This window comes from Mya arenaria, chromosome 9 (genome assembly GCF_026914265.1).
Source record: "Mya arenaria isolate MELC-2E11 chromosome 9, ASM2691426v1".
In the NCBI taxonomy this organism is placed as follows: Eukaryota; Metazoa; Mollusca; class Bivalvia; order Myida; family Myidae; genus Mya; species Mya arenaria.
Window position 1 is genome coordinate 37,506,655 of NC_069130.1, and position 14,965 is coordinate 37,521,619.

At 34.4% G+C, this 14,965-nt stretch overlaps 1 protein-coding gene across 2 annotated transcripts; it reads left to right on the plus strand.

Annotated features, from left to right (window-relative positions):
• The first annotated feature begins 336 nt into the window (after positions 1-336).
• On the plus strand, positions 337-14,684 carry LOC128203621 (phosphatidylinositol N-acetylglucosaminyltransferase subunit A-like). Of its 2 annotated transcripts, none has more exons than XM_052905116.1 (13): positions 337-369; positions 1,360-1,445; positions 1,784-1,940; positions 2,814-2,936; positions 3,369-3,544; positions 4,940-5,055; positions 7,267-7,374; positions 7,840-7,946; positions 8,334-8,416; positions 11,400-11,485; positions 12,109-12,292; positions 12,782-12,881; positions 14,537-14,684. In XM_052905116.1, exons 2-13 carry the CDS (start codon positions 1,429-1,431, stop codon positions 14,630-14,632), a joined length of 1,353 nt encoding a protein of 450 aa, XP_052761076.1. In that variant the 5' UTR covers positions 337-369; positions 1,360-1,428; the 3' UTR covers positions 14,633-14,684. The 2 variants fall into 2 exon arrangements, with proteins under 2 accessions (XP_052761076.1, XP_052761075.1); XM_052905115.1 differs by lacking the exon at positions 337-369 and adding an exon at positions 379-560.
• Positions 14,685-14,965: the final 281 nt, after the last annotated feature.

The window sequence follows — 14,965 nt, forward strand, 5'->3', positions numbered from 1 at the left end:
TCAAACATATTTTTTTTTAAAAAAACAATCAATTAGGTTTTAATTCTAAAAGCAAAATTCAAAAATAAAGTGAATTAACTATTTTTCACTTGACTAAATTCATAAACATAATAATTTATTGATTTAAATAATAAAATTTCACTGTCAATATTTTTGTTCTTATTCTATGTTGTATGCGTTTCTCAACATCCTTCTTTGTGTATGTTGTATGCAAATGTGAAATTCCTTCTTTGCCTATGTTGTATGCGTTACACTATTTCTTTGTTGTATGCATTTCATACCGACCCATCAATATTCCAAAATGCCCTATTTGAGTGATTGTGTCGAGTGCTACCTCCAGCTGTTACTGTTGTCTGCTGCTTTAAGAAAGTAATAAAATATAATTTTTGGTTTCTAATACACACATTTAGGGTCAAGTTTTAATTGGAACACAATTTAATATTGTTTTTTGAACCAGCTCTTTTTGATGTGGACGATTTTATAAAAAATAACTTTATTTGAAGACCGTAATGTATAATATGAATTACATTATTTCGGATACCGACTTAATTTCGGACAATGTAAGTCAAACGGTACAGAACCAATTATTGTCACAAACAGGCATGTCCCAAAATCACTGTAGAAAATTTGACTATTTTTTTATGCTGTACTGGCCAAGGTCACAAATCCGTAAACTTTTGGAGTTTTGTTTTTGGAGTATCTTGAATACTTTTTGTTGTTGTCAGTTGAAATTTTTTATGAAACATCTTTGGTTAATGTGACAACAAAGTACAGATTCACGATCTTTTCAATTTTATGTTGAAAATCGTTCATTTAATAGACAGTAAAACCATCCTTCAATTTATGTTATGGAGGGCACAAATACCGAACACTTGAAATTTGAAAAGCAAAAATACATGGTCAAACAATTATAATTAATAAGTATGCTATATTGAATAAACACTAAACTGCAAGTTTAAGTTATTTATTGTTTCTGATGTTTTTCAAAACATGCGATTTAAATGTAAAAGCGTGATTTCTATTTATAACCATCTTCAATGTAGGTCAACATAACTGCAAGGCAATCAAAGAAGGGCATGTGACCTCTGACGTCATTCCCCATGTGCTACATTTTGATGTTTAACATTATATGGCATTTTTAGACAAAAATACTCAACATAACAAGGTCAAACTTTGCAAGTGTGACCAAGGCAAGCCTCTGTATTGATATAGATCATCGAATAATCGATCGCGGTAAACAAACGCATGTTTTATCAGGTGTTCGGGATTTGTTCCCTGTTAGGAAATGTAACATCAACCAGTATGTGATAATGCAGGTCATCAGTATTTAACAATATTGCTTTTCATTTTGTATGCTAGTGGGGATCCTTGAAAGAATGATGTGATTGTGAAGAAGTAACCTGTACTGCTGACGCAAATTTCGGGAAAATGAAGCATAACGTCTGGTTGGTATTTCAAAGGGTTTACCCTACTGTGTTGATACTAGCAAATAATATTTCTCGCAAATGTCACAAGGTTAGGAAATGTAACATTTATCCCCTCTCAGCCTTAGGCTTCTTTGTTCAATTTTGTCACCCATGCCCTGCATGTTGGCATTGTCATATGTTTTAATTGTTCATATGATTGTAACAAAGTTTTTTGAGTGATGGACAAAATTCAGTGTGATTCAAAAAATAATCTACATGAATGCTTAAGAATTAAAACTCTGATCTTGTAACTGTTTCTCTTTATCCTTAATTTGTTTATTCAGTGAGTTTGATCTTACAAATGGTTTACTTTACAGCATGGTTTCCGACTTCTTCTACCCGAACCAAGGAGGTGTTGAGAGCCATATTTACCATCTGTCTCAGTGTCTCATTAACCGTGGTCACAAGGTCATAGTTGTCACACATTACTATGGCAGCAGAAGAGGTGTACGCTACCTCAAGAATGGACTCAAGGTATATTGATAAATTGTGTGTCAGTTTATTTTAATAGCAAGCTTGTCTTCTGTCCTTGTTTTTAGTTATCAAACTTGGTGATGCTGCCAGATTATTAACACATAATGAAGGTATAATTTTAAGTCAACACTGGACAAACTATATTTAAAGAGAAAGGTCAGAGCTACAGATAACTTTTACTTATAGTGTATGTTACACCCTTATTATGCAATCTAGTAAAGTGTATGGTACACCCTTGGGCCATTCATTAAAGTGTAATGGCGATTTCTAAAGTGTGCTGGTACATTAAAATACAAAAATAAATGACTAATTTTATTTAATGAACTTTTATAGTTCATATTTATATAAGAACTTACACAAAATTGGAATGTTGCCCAGCAAATTACAAGACCTAATTAATCTAAACATCTTTACTAACTTATTGGTTTATAGCCTTCTGTAAGTCTCTTAGGATAGTGAATCTATTTTAACAAACCGGATTAAAATTTAGTCAAAACAGCTAGCTAGAACGGTAAAAATACTCCGAAGAACGTTACACCCTATTTATTATTTTTAATCATACCGGTACAAACAGCTGTTTGATTTTTTGTCATAATGGGCGATTTTTAAAGTGTAGCTCTGGAAAGGGTGAATAATCCTAGGATTCCCAAGCATATAGAAATATGTAAACCTGAATGTATTTATAAAAGATAGTCCTGTTTTCATGTTTATTCTTTTTGCAAGGTTCAGCAGTGTTTGTTAAAGATATTCAATCTTTGCATTTCAATGTTTATACACATTTGAGAAACTCTTAGGCAAGTCACTACAATACTCATATTTAAGCACCCATCCAAGGACTCTTACTCCATGACATGTGTTATAATATTATTACAGGTGTATTACCTCCCCTTTCCAACCATGTACAACCAGTGTATCTTACCGACCATTCTGACCACACTTCCACTGCTGCGGAACATATTTATAAGGGAACAAATCAGCATAGTGCATGGGCACTCTGTGAGTTACATTTGGTTTTGCCTTATCTGTTGCTTGAAACAAATTGAGGTATTGCCTTGATGTTGTTGTCATTGAAGCTGGATAGTTTTGCAAAAACTTAACCTTTGCAATAACTATAAAAAAAACTTCAAGTCATGTCCCTTGTTTGACTAAAAAAACAGTGTTGGAAATCGCTCAATGGCGCTGTTGTTACAGTTTTGTGGTACAGACAAATAAATATGAAATCAGTATAAACATAGTCTGCCCAAAATATTTTTTTAATTAAGGAGCGCTTTTGATTCCCACAATTTTTTGTTTTGTGAGCCAGACTATTTTCAATGAATGGGATTGAAATATATTTTTTTAATTCAATTACTATATATTTTTAGTTCTATCATTTTGTAATAAATTACATTAACATTTTGATTATTTTTTATCATTTGTTTTATTCAGGCCTTTTCTACCATGGCCCATGAAGCGATGTTCCATGCTCGGAACATGGGGCTGAAGACTGTGTTTACGGACCATTCATTGTTTGGGTTTGCAGATGCTAGCTCAATTCTCACCAACAAACTGCTCAAGTTCTCATTGGCTGATTGTCATCATGCTATCTGTGTCTCACACACAAGGTACAAAGCTTGTCTAAGCTTTAGTTTATACTAATTTACTTCAGCATGATTTTAGGGACAGCTGAACTCTGATATAAAACTGTCAAGTCTGTTTCCTAGATAGAAACCAGTACTGTTGTCCTTTACGAGAGTACTTCAGAAAGTACCCCTGGTAGGGATCAAACCCACAACCTCTTGTGTGTGAGGCGGGCACCTTTTCAACATTTTAAACAGAAGTCAAGTTGGTGTCATAGCCTTATTGTCTGCATTGGCATTGGATCATGCAAAAAATACAATATACTGTCTTCCTAATTGCTTATGCGTTTGTCCTTTCGTCCGTCACACTTTGATGTCTAAAGGTCAAGGGCAAATGTTCAAGCCATAGTTTTTCTGTTCTCTCCATATCTCCTAAATCACTGGAATGATTTTCATGAGCTGGGTCATCAAATTGGGACGACTTGCAGAACCCACATTCAGGTCAAAGGTTTGAGCCATAGTCCATGCCCACTCTATATCTCTTATAAAGCCCCTTGAAGGATTATCATGAAAATTGGGCAAAATGTTCATCTCATCGACACAACATCCACACTCCACTCCATATCTACTGAAGTGAAATGTCATTTTACCTAATGAGTAGGGTGAAGACATCTGTTTTTGTTTCCAAAAACAACTGTCTAATTTACTGAAAATGTTCAAGATAAACCTAGTAAACATGATTACAATGGTTGACTGAAAAAACAAAACTGTCATGATTTGATGTTTGCCTTGCAATACTCATGTGAGATCACCAGTCCTGTGTATTGGCGCTAATTCCTAACAGATAAAGGTCACTCTCTCCTAGGCTTTTATCCATACTTTTGAAAATCTATCCTAAAATTATAAAGACAGCAGGCTTACATACTCCATTTTAAACAGTTTTTATTAGTGTTGGGAATCGGTTGCAATTTTACTATCGATGATCTGTTCCACTCAAGTAACCAATTATCGATAGTACTATCGGTTCTTAAAATACTAGATAGTACCCGAGTTGTAGTTTTAGTCATGTACAGTATTAAACTCTTAATCATTATATGCATATCCCTTATGTCTATGATGGAAGTTATTAAGTGTTGTTGTATAAAAAAATAGTTCATTTTTTTGCTCATTGTGGCTTTCATCAGCCATTTTGTTAAAGATAACATCTGAGCACTTACTTTTTTTTTTTTTTTTTCGATAATCGATTATAACTAAATACTATCGATTGTCGCCAATTTCAGGCCCAACCAATCAATTTTCGATTATAATCGATCATCGGAACATCACTAGTTTTTATTCACACAATTTCAACTGAAGATTAGGTGGAAAAGCTTTCCATGGTTGGTTTACTCTTGTAAATTTCAGTAAAGAAAAAAACAGTATTGCACTTATAAATTTCAGTAAAGAAAACACAGTATTGCGAGCAGCCATCCCACCAGAAACTGTATCTGTGATACCAAATGCTGTGGACGCATCTATGTTTGTACCTGATCCTTCAAAAAGACATCCAGAAAAAAGTAAGGGCTTATAGAAGGCTTTCAATTTACTGTTACCTGCCATGATACTATGTTGTGATTTGTACCATATTGGAGAGGGTTTTCTTTGTTTTTGCTTATTCATTAATTCTCTGATCAGACACTACAGTGCTGCCTGCAATAAATAGAATACAGACAATAAACAACGATTTTTCATTAAACACACACTTCTAATTGCACGGTAAACTTGAAAATATATTTTATTGACAGTAAACCCTTTCTAAACCCAACCCTTGTGACTAAAATCATACAGAACTCAAGCTGTGCCTCATGTATAATCTCAATCATTATGGTAATAGGTACAGTAATAATTACTTAAATACAAATATAGACATCTCTTTTCAGGTTTGAATATGTGTTTGCATATTGCAATTTTTATAATTTATCAAAACTTGGGAAAGTATGGTTAATTTGGTTGGCACAAAAACAAAAATGTTGATTCTCTTACACTGTAATTATTATAAAAGATGATAATAAAATATTAACTTTTCTATTTTTAGCCGGATTTTTCATCGAAAAATTACGAGGTTATAGAATGGCAAAAACCGGGCGGGCGTTAACAATTCTGCGTTAAAGTTTTCGTTTTATGTAATAAAATCAAGAGTTTTTATCCAATGGTAATTAAACTTGGTCAGACTACTTGTCGGCATGTTATCTTGAATATATATTAATATGGGTCATCCCGGGTCAAATTCTAGGTCACTAGGTCACATCACGTCATAAATTCAACAATTTTTGTCAAATCTTTATGAAACTTGGTCAGAATATTTGTCTTCATAATATCTTGGAAGTTTTTTAATATGGGTCATCCCCGGTCAAAATCTAGGTCACAAGGTCAAATCTTAGGAGGAAGAATTCCACGGCCATAAACATTCATTAATTTTTGTCAAATCTTTATGAAACTTGCTCAGAATATTTGTCTACTTGTTGTTTTAAACATTTGTGAATATGGGTCACTTCAGATCAAAAACTAGTCACTAGGTCAAATCTTAGGAAATATTTTCCTGAAGTCATAATTTAAAAAAAAAAAATCATGAAACTTTTCATGAAACTTTTACACTTTTTTTTTTCTCCAGGATATCTTAGTCATATTAAAGTATAATAGATTTTCAAGAAACTTTTACATTTTTTTTTCTCAAGGATATCATAGTTTTTTTTTATCAATTTTCATGACATTTGGTTACTTTACATACATGCACTCACACGCACACATGCTTTCACACTGGCACACACACCATTGACCTGTCAGCACCACAGTCAATGATTGTATTTTCAGGATCTTAATATTTTCCTTCTTTTGTGTCTAAATAGACACGCCCTTTTGTGACTTGAACTGTGCTTTAGGATACATACGGTACAGTATTTGTGCCAGAAATTTTAAGACTTTAAAAAATTTGTGTACATGAAATCTTAGATGATAAAGCGTGTCATCTAGGGTCAAAAATTAGGTCTCTGGGACAGATCTTATTGGAAAAGCTGATGTATTTATAAAATGTTCATTTTTCCTCACACAAATGGAATAGTTTCTGTTCATCAGGCTATTTGTATGAACAATATCTCCGATAAGTATAAATATGGGTCTTTTTGGTTAAAAATACTATGTCACTAGCTCAAATCCTCGGTTTGCAAAATTGCATCGTCAAATAAAAATACGGCTTTAATGCAGCGTTGCCGCATTGGTGTCTTGTTAGATATTGTCACATAGCCTTGTTGTCATTGGTGTCATCGTCAGCGCCTGCGTAGTAGTACAAAAACTTGACCCATGGCCATAACTCAAGAAACATTCCAAAATAAAAATGAAACTTTGTACACATGTTGCCACTTGCTTGGCAAGGCATTGAGTTTGATAACTGTGGAGTTAAGCCCCTTGTTTGATTGCGAGAAAAAACAACAAGAAAAACAACAGACTAGCATTTGCGTTCACTTCTCAGTACTCTTGTTTACTTTTCAAAATCTGGGTACTGTAGGTACATAAGATCTATCTATTTCTAGATTTTGGCCAATTTCTCAAGGTTTAAAATGTGTGTCACAACTATTTTACTTATTGGGCAACATTGTTAGATTTTAAGTTTACACACTAAGAAAGAACATCTGTTTAGGATCAAACCCATAATCTCTTGGGTGAGAGGTGGACACCTATACGTATACCATTAGACCACTCTCATCCTTCTTCAACATGTTTACAAATTGCAGTTACAATTGTGGTAGTGAGTCGACTAGTGTACAGGAAAGGCATGGATTTGCTGGCCGGAATTATACCAGAGATCTGCTTTCGGCACTCTGATGTTCAGTTTATCATTGGTGAGTTCAAAGTTAATGTTATAAGTTTTATGATAATGGTATGTCTAGACAAACGTATTATTAAAGGCAGCTACATTTTGATGTCAGTTTGACAATGTTTTGAGCTTTAAAATTTTGATATGTCTATTAAGTGTTTATGAAAGGCAGATTATTAAGCAGACAAAATGCAAACTTATACTAAACATAGCTTAGGAAGGGCTTGCCAATTTGTGCATAACAATAAGCTACATAATTTCAGTTGTTGTCCAAGATTATTGACCGATCTTGACCGAGGTGGCTTTATTTCCAATAAAAACATGTGTCTATTTCATGTAGACTGTCAAGTAAAAAAGAATTGTAAATTCTGCTTATTTGGTATGTCAAATCAATAATCTTGAACAAAAACTAAATCTGTTATGACTTGCAATACATTTCTTCTTTTTTTTGGTATACTTCATGGTGAACCATCTTTTCACGTTTTTGTAGGTGGTGATGGGCCAAAGCGTATCGTTCTAGAAGAAGTTCGCGAAAAGCACCAACTACAAGACAGAGTTACATTCCTTGGCGCCCTTGAGCACAGTCAAGTTAGAGATGTATGGGACATCATAGTAGCTTGTAGTTCTATTTTGACTGAAATGCTAATGTTAACTAGAGCTATTGTAATCAATCATTGTCTGCTGTCTGTTATCATCATTTTGATTGTGAGCACAAAAGATCAGATCGCAATTTCTCATATTTAGGTTCGAAAATTGATGTTTTATGGCTAAAAGCGTTACTTACTCTTGAAGAAAAATTAACTTTTCTGCAGTTTTACCAAACATTTGAGTTTTGATCTATTGTGAATGATCTAATATGACTGAATGAAGGCATTGATTCTCAAATCCGTCGATTCTGAGACAACTGTTGTTTTAAAAATTCAATTTGCTTAAATGTATATGCAGATGATCGTTTATGATTTAGGCACAAATTTCCATCCCTAGGTGCTGGTTCAAGGCGATATTCTCATAAACACATCCCTTACAGAGGCTTTCTGTATTGCCATAGTGGAGGCTGCATGCTGTGGGTAAGCTTTGTGTTTAGATTATACTATCAGATGCCAGGCCTTTTTTCTATAGTTCCCACGAGTCTGATTATTGGACCCATTCCCTAGCAAATAATATAATATTTTTTTCAATCAACATCCTAATGAATTGTGTGATGTAAAGTTTTTGAGATTAATGAGATCAGAAATTGTTGGTTTTTATCACATTCATAAATCTGTCATGATTTATTGCAAAAGATATTTATCATATTTATACTCACACAGATTGATATTTCAGCCACTTAAGGTCTTTTGAAAGGGGAAAAGAAACTTATATTTTGACCATGTGTTCAGTTTTCCAAACGAGCATCAATGTTGTCCTCGGATGACCTTGACTTTGACCTTTTGACCAACTTTTTTATGTTTAAATCTACAGAAATGAAATTTTGATCATGAGTAGAGTTTTGAAAGCAAATACCTTTTACCTTCAAATTACCTTTTACTTGGCACATATCAAAATAGTTCATGCAACTAATCTGCTTACAACACTTTCTGTCCTCAAATGTTGAACATGGAGCATTTTCAGCTAACCCAAACACAAAAAGTGTTACTCATACGTACATGCTCTGGATTGAAAATGACAACAAGAGCCATGCCATTAGAGCATAGGCCCTGTTGGGCCTCTTGTTTATGTAAAGTGATTATTATTATACCCCCCAAAACAAAGTTTGGGGGGGGGTATACAGGAATCGGGTTGTCCGTCTGTCCGTCTGTCTGTCCGTCTGTCCGTCCGTTTTTTTTTGTCCGGGATTCATCTTTGTCGTTATTGAACAAATCTTTTTCAAACTTTCAAATATTAATGACCATGATGTAAACCTGTGCCTCCGTGGATTTGGTCAGAGTCGCATGATCCTGAGTGGAGTTGTGGCCCCTTAATGAGTTAAATTGGGCAAAATTAGCTTTGTTCAGGATTCTTCTTTGAAGCTATTGAGCAAATCTTTTTCAAACTTTCAAATATTAATGGCCATGATGTAAACCTTTGCCTCCATGAATTTGGTGGGAGTCACATGATCCTGAGTGGAGTTGTGGCCCCTTAATGAGTTAAATTAGTTTTGTTCGTCCTACTCCTTCGTCATTTTTGAATGAATCTTTTTCAAACTTTTAGCCATGGTGAGAACATTTGCCCCTGTGATTGTGGTTGGAATCACATGATCATGTCTCCAATTATGGCCCCTGAATAAGTTAAAATAGGCAAAAATTATACAGCTTTGTCTAGCCTAATCCTTGGTCATTTTTTCTCATTTTTTCTATAAATCTTTTTCAAACTTTCAGATGTCAATGACCATGATATGAACTGTTGAATATGTGATTTGGTGCACCTGTATTAATCAGAATGTTTGCATGGCCTTAAAAAGACCTTTAATTGATTTTGTCCTTAAAAAGACCATCAAAAGTCCTGAAGTTAGGTGCATACAGGCCTTAAATTTGTTACAATATTCGCTTTGGTGGCCTACTCCTTTGTCATTTTTCAATATATTTTTCTCAAACTTTCAGCTATCCATGACCATGATGTGAACCTTTGTATATGTGATTTTGTGCACCTGTATTATTTCCTTGGTACTCATGTGTGGGGGGGAGGTGGTGGGGGTGGGTAAACAGAAATTGGGTTGGCAGACTGTCAAATTCACCCGTCCACCTTCATTTTGGAATATCCTGTCAGGAGTCATGACCCCTTTATGGTGAAAATGAGAGAAACAGGTTTGTTATCTCCCCTGAGGTGGGTGGGAGTGGGGTAATATTCGCTTCGGTGGCCTACTCCTTTGTCATTGTCATTTCCACTGCAACAGGCTCCTGGAGGGGATAAGTGTGGACACAGTACCAACATACTATAGTGACCATTTTGTGATCTCTGCTGCAGTGCCATGGCAGTCCCTGATTCAGTAATAGGTATTCTAAATAAACTAAATAAATGTATTGCCTTGTGCTTTCTAATGATACCATAACTAAGGCCAGGGCAAACAACCTAGACAGGGAAGGGTTGGGGGGTATTCGTTAGCCTTTGGCTTACAGTTCTAGTTTTTTCTCAAAATTGCATATTTTCCCAAAATGGGCAGAAAAAGGCCTGGCAGTATCTAATATTGAAGTGCAACTTTATCTGTTTTTCAAGGAATAAAAAATCAAGGTATTGTTCTAGTCTTGATCAGCATAGTAATTTGTTATTCAATTGCTTTTTTTCTGGGGCATAATTAGAATACTGTTCAAGATATATACACTGTATTGTTACTGGTAAATTGTTCACTGAAATGTGAATATCTTGAACAGTATCCTAATAACACACTTGTTTAGCAAGGCTCATAACTCTGGAACTCTGGCTTTGTTAATAATTGAGTTATGCCACTTTATTAACTTTAAAAACAACAACAAGACAGGTGTTTGCAACAGCTTGTGCTGTTTTTCTTGTTAAATCTTGTGTTTCTGTTTCCTGGTTGTACTTTATTATGTATAAAGAAATATAATTAAAGGGAGACGACACCTAATGGTTCAAAACTGAAAAATCCAGTATTTCCTCAAAACAAGTCTAGGTAGTATGAGGCTGATAATACATCGTTTTACATGATTAAAATAAAATTTTGTTGCTGTCTTCGCTGAGATTACCTGTTGAAATATAGCGCACAATAGTTTCCCAGTTTATAGTGTGTATATTTAGCATGTACAAGTCACTTGATTAGTACAGAAACATATACTGACTCTATTTTTGAATTAACTGGGACTACGTGGAAGACAAACCCAGTAATATTTCAAACTGGAAAAATATGCAAAAACTTCGAAACATACATGTGTCGGAAGCAATGTGATACATCAGTGATTAAGATCCAATGAGTTGGGACTTGTAATTATATCAGTGACTTCAAAAAGTAACTATATCTTTCCTGTCAAATGACATCCGTTTAACCAAGCAAATATGTTTTTGTACAAGTAAAATTGTGTTTTTAAAATGTCTGTCAATTTGATATTTCTCTGTCAGCCTGCAGGTGGTGAGTACGAGGGTGGGAGGGGTGCCAGAGGTGTTACCCCCGGAGATGATCAAACTGGCTGAGCCAAGCGTGTCTGGTAAGGCTACGATAAACCAGTGATCAAAATAATTACAAATCTGCAAGCCCTGTACTAATACAATACTAACCAGGCTTGCTTAAATTCTGAAATTTGTACATCAGGATTTCCTCAAAATTTTGATGCAAAGCACTGCTATCAGAATTTGTCCATGCTTTATGACAGCGATTAACAGTTGTTGGGGTTGCCAATTAAATCTTATGAAAAAAATTGTTACGTAATTGAGCTGTGGTGGTTTATAGTTGCCAAATCTCTGCTGCTTCAGGGTATAAATTTTGTATGTAAAGTTTTCCCCTTGTCTGCACTTGCAATGTCTGTTTGTCAAAAAATTAATGTGTTTATCATATTACCTTTAAGGCTTAAAAAAACAACATTTGATTCAGGGAACCTGATGTACAAAATTGGTGCCGACCCTACCGTTTTTAGTCAGTTGCAAAAAAAAATATAAAAAAATTAAGTGTGTTTAAAATGCAGTTTTAAAACCTTTAAAGCTCTATACTGAATATTTCTATAACACCATTCTCTATGAATCTGATGAAGATGTGCTCATTTGGATGTTTTTCAAAAATCATTTTCCCGTTGACAAGTTAATCAGCCAATATTTAATATACTTTTTATTGCAGATCTATTGGACAAGTTAGAGGAAGCCATATTGAATCATCGCCATGGCAACATACTACCTCCATTTGAGGCAAACAGGAAAATAGCAGACATGTACACATGGCCTAATGTAGCCCGAAGAACTGAACAGGTCTACGATATGGTCTGTACGCTGCCACATCGGGAGCTACAGAGAAGGATTAGGAGGTATAAACTTTGCTTCTTGAAGAAAAAAGTTAAGGTTTTGATTCCCTTATGACAAATTACCGGTATATATTGTTCCCCCACCCAGGTAAAAAAAAAGAAAAAAATATTATTTTTGTTTGATGAGCACTGACCCCTTAAAATTTAGCAAATGTATCAATAAAGTGCCATTAATGATTATGTTGATAGGGTTGTTGAATAAAAGGTTTGAAAACAAGTTATATGTATTATATGTATATACATAGTATTTTTACCCATTTTTGCCAAACTTTCGCTAATTTTCCCCCTTCAAAAAGCCCTGCCACCATTCCCTTAAAAGTGGAAAAAAACACCTATATTACTATTATTATATATCTGTAATTGAATTCTGGCTAGTGCTTCAAATAACTCTAAATAAAATTCTAAAACTTAAACAGTTACTCCCAGTGTGGCAAGCCGTCTTTCTTAAATTACAAACTGTTCTTACTATTTTGATGCTATGACCATTTTCAGATACTACCAGTGCGGTCCTCTCGCCGGCAAGCTGTTCGTGATAGCAGTTATACTCGATCTTCTCTTTTTGGCCTTTGTTTCTTTTCTCCATCCAGCTCAGGTTTGTTATGGGCTTGAATTTGCTTTCAATTTTAAAGGGACTAGACACCAGATGATACAATCACAAGAAAAAAAGAAAATTATTTAAAACTTTCTTAAAATGATATAGTTGTGTACATAGCATTGAATCTTACTTACTGATGTATGCATCACTTACGACAGATGCATCTATTGCAATTTTGACACATTTTTCCAATAAGAAATTTACTGGGGTTGTCTACCACGTAAATCCCAGTAAGTTTAAAAATGGCGTCAGTATGTTTATCTGTACTTATAAAATAGATATGATTTAAACAAGGTAACCATAATGCGGTATTTTTAAATGGGGAAACACAGATGAGACAGCAACATGATTGTTGCGTTTATTATTTGAGTCATGTAATATAATGTATTATCAGCCTGTCACTAGCTGGCTATGACAATTTAAGGCTTGTTTTAAGGAAATACTGCATTTGCCTATTTTATGACCATCTGGTGTCTAGTCTATTTAATAGCTTTGTAAAATAGGTAATGTATAGGCACATCATTTGGGTTGTTGAACAAAAAATTACGTTGGCATAAAAGTCCAGGGGCCATAAATACAAACAGTCAGAAGTCTCGAGTTCAGACTCAAGTGATAGAACTATGCAAATATTCATTTCACAGTGACTTTTCTTCCAGGTTGGTATTCTGAGTCCGAGTCTACACTTGGACTTGAGACTGATTGTAATCAAGTCCCCAGGGTCCGTATTACAAACGTATCTGATTCAAAAGTTGAAATTGTACATTTTTCTAAAATTCCAACAATTCCCCCAAATGGTTAACTCCTCAGGTCGATAAATAAATTAAAAATGTGAACTATTTAATTGAAATAGAATACCACATAATTATATGTCACTGTTTGCATAGTGCAAAACTTTGAACCTTGATCATAACTCAAAAACCATTCAAGAAATTCAAATGAAACTTGGTATATGTGTCAGAACCAATATGAACATGCATAACAAGATCCATAACTCTCAACTTAGAAAACTGTTGAGTTATGCCCTTTTTGACTGAAAACAAACAGAAGAGCGTTTATGTTTGCTCCGCAGCTCTCTTGCCTCGGTGTACCGTAGTTCAACTTTGCATGTTCAGATCGGCCATTATGATAAAATAAAAGCTGACTTGGTAAAACAGCAACTTCATTCAATGAAATAAGAAAATATTGTTTTGTGATCTTTCTTAGAACAAAATATGCCCCACAGGCTGCCACTTCCTTTACGCCGTAAAACCTTCATTATTGTAGCTGAGAGATTTTAACATCTCATACGAGAGCATTTACTTATCAATGACAACTGTGGTAGTATGGAATGAGTTATGTACGCCCACTTTATTGTTTAAGCTGAATAAACCATCTCATACGAGAGCATTTACTTATCAATGACAACTGTGGTAGTATGGAATGAGTTATGTACGCCCACTTTATCAACAAAGTAGATTGATTGACAGGCAATTTAAATCTTTTCAGTATAATCTAATCATGATTTTGTGTTTTTTTCTGCCGATTTGGTGTATCATGCACCAACAGGCACTTCACACATGCAGTATGACAGTTTCTGATGTTACTCTACAACTTACAAGTTTCCAAATGTAAAATTCTAATACAAATACATCGTACATTAACTTTCTTTTCAGGAGATAGAATTAACTCCCAGCTTATCAGGACCAACAGCCACAATTTACAGGGAACCAGTCAATGGGACAGAAACCAGAACGAGGCTGAAAACATGATTTTCTTTATATATATTATAACTATGCAAAATAAATAAAACATGCAAATATATGATATGTGTTTGTTTTACATGTTTTTATAATTTAAACAAATGACAAACAAAATATGAAAGACAATTGGCCCACGATTAAGCAAATATTTAGCAAAAGTATTAAACAAACTAATACATACAATGTTGAACAGGAAAGACTAGAGCCATCATAGCATATTATAAGGCTTTAATAAAAGCATTTTTGTCAAGGCATCAATTTGAAGGTATGTTAAAAATGGCATTTATTAATATACAATTATGGGCCATGCAGGTCTTTAACTGGAAAAAACCCAAATTGAGT

Excerpts from the sequence above, each read along its gene's own strand:
- LOC128203621 (XM_052905116.1), top strand. Across the intron at positions 7,947-8,333 it reads AGCACAGTCAAGTTAGAGAT|GTGCTGGTTCAAGGCGATAT; the intron begins GTATGGGACATC and ends TTCCATCCCTAG. Across the intron at positions 8,417-11,399 it reads GTGGAGGCTGCATGCTGTGG|CCTGCAGGTGGTGAGTACGA; the intron begins GTAAGCTTTGTG and ends TTTCTCTGTCAG.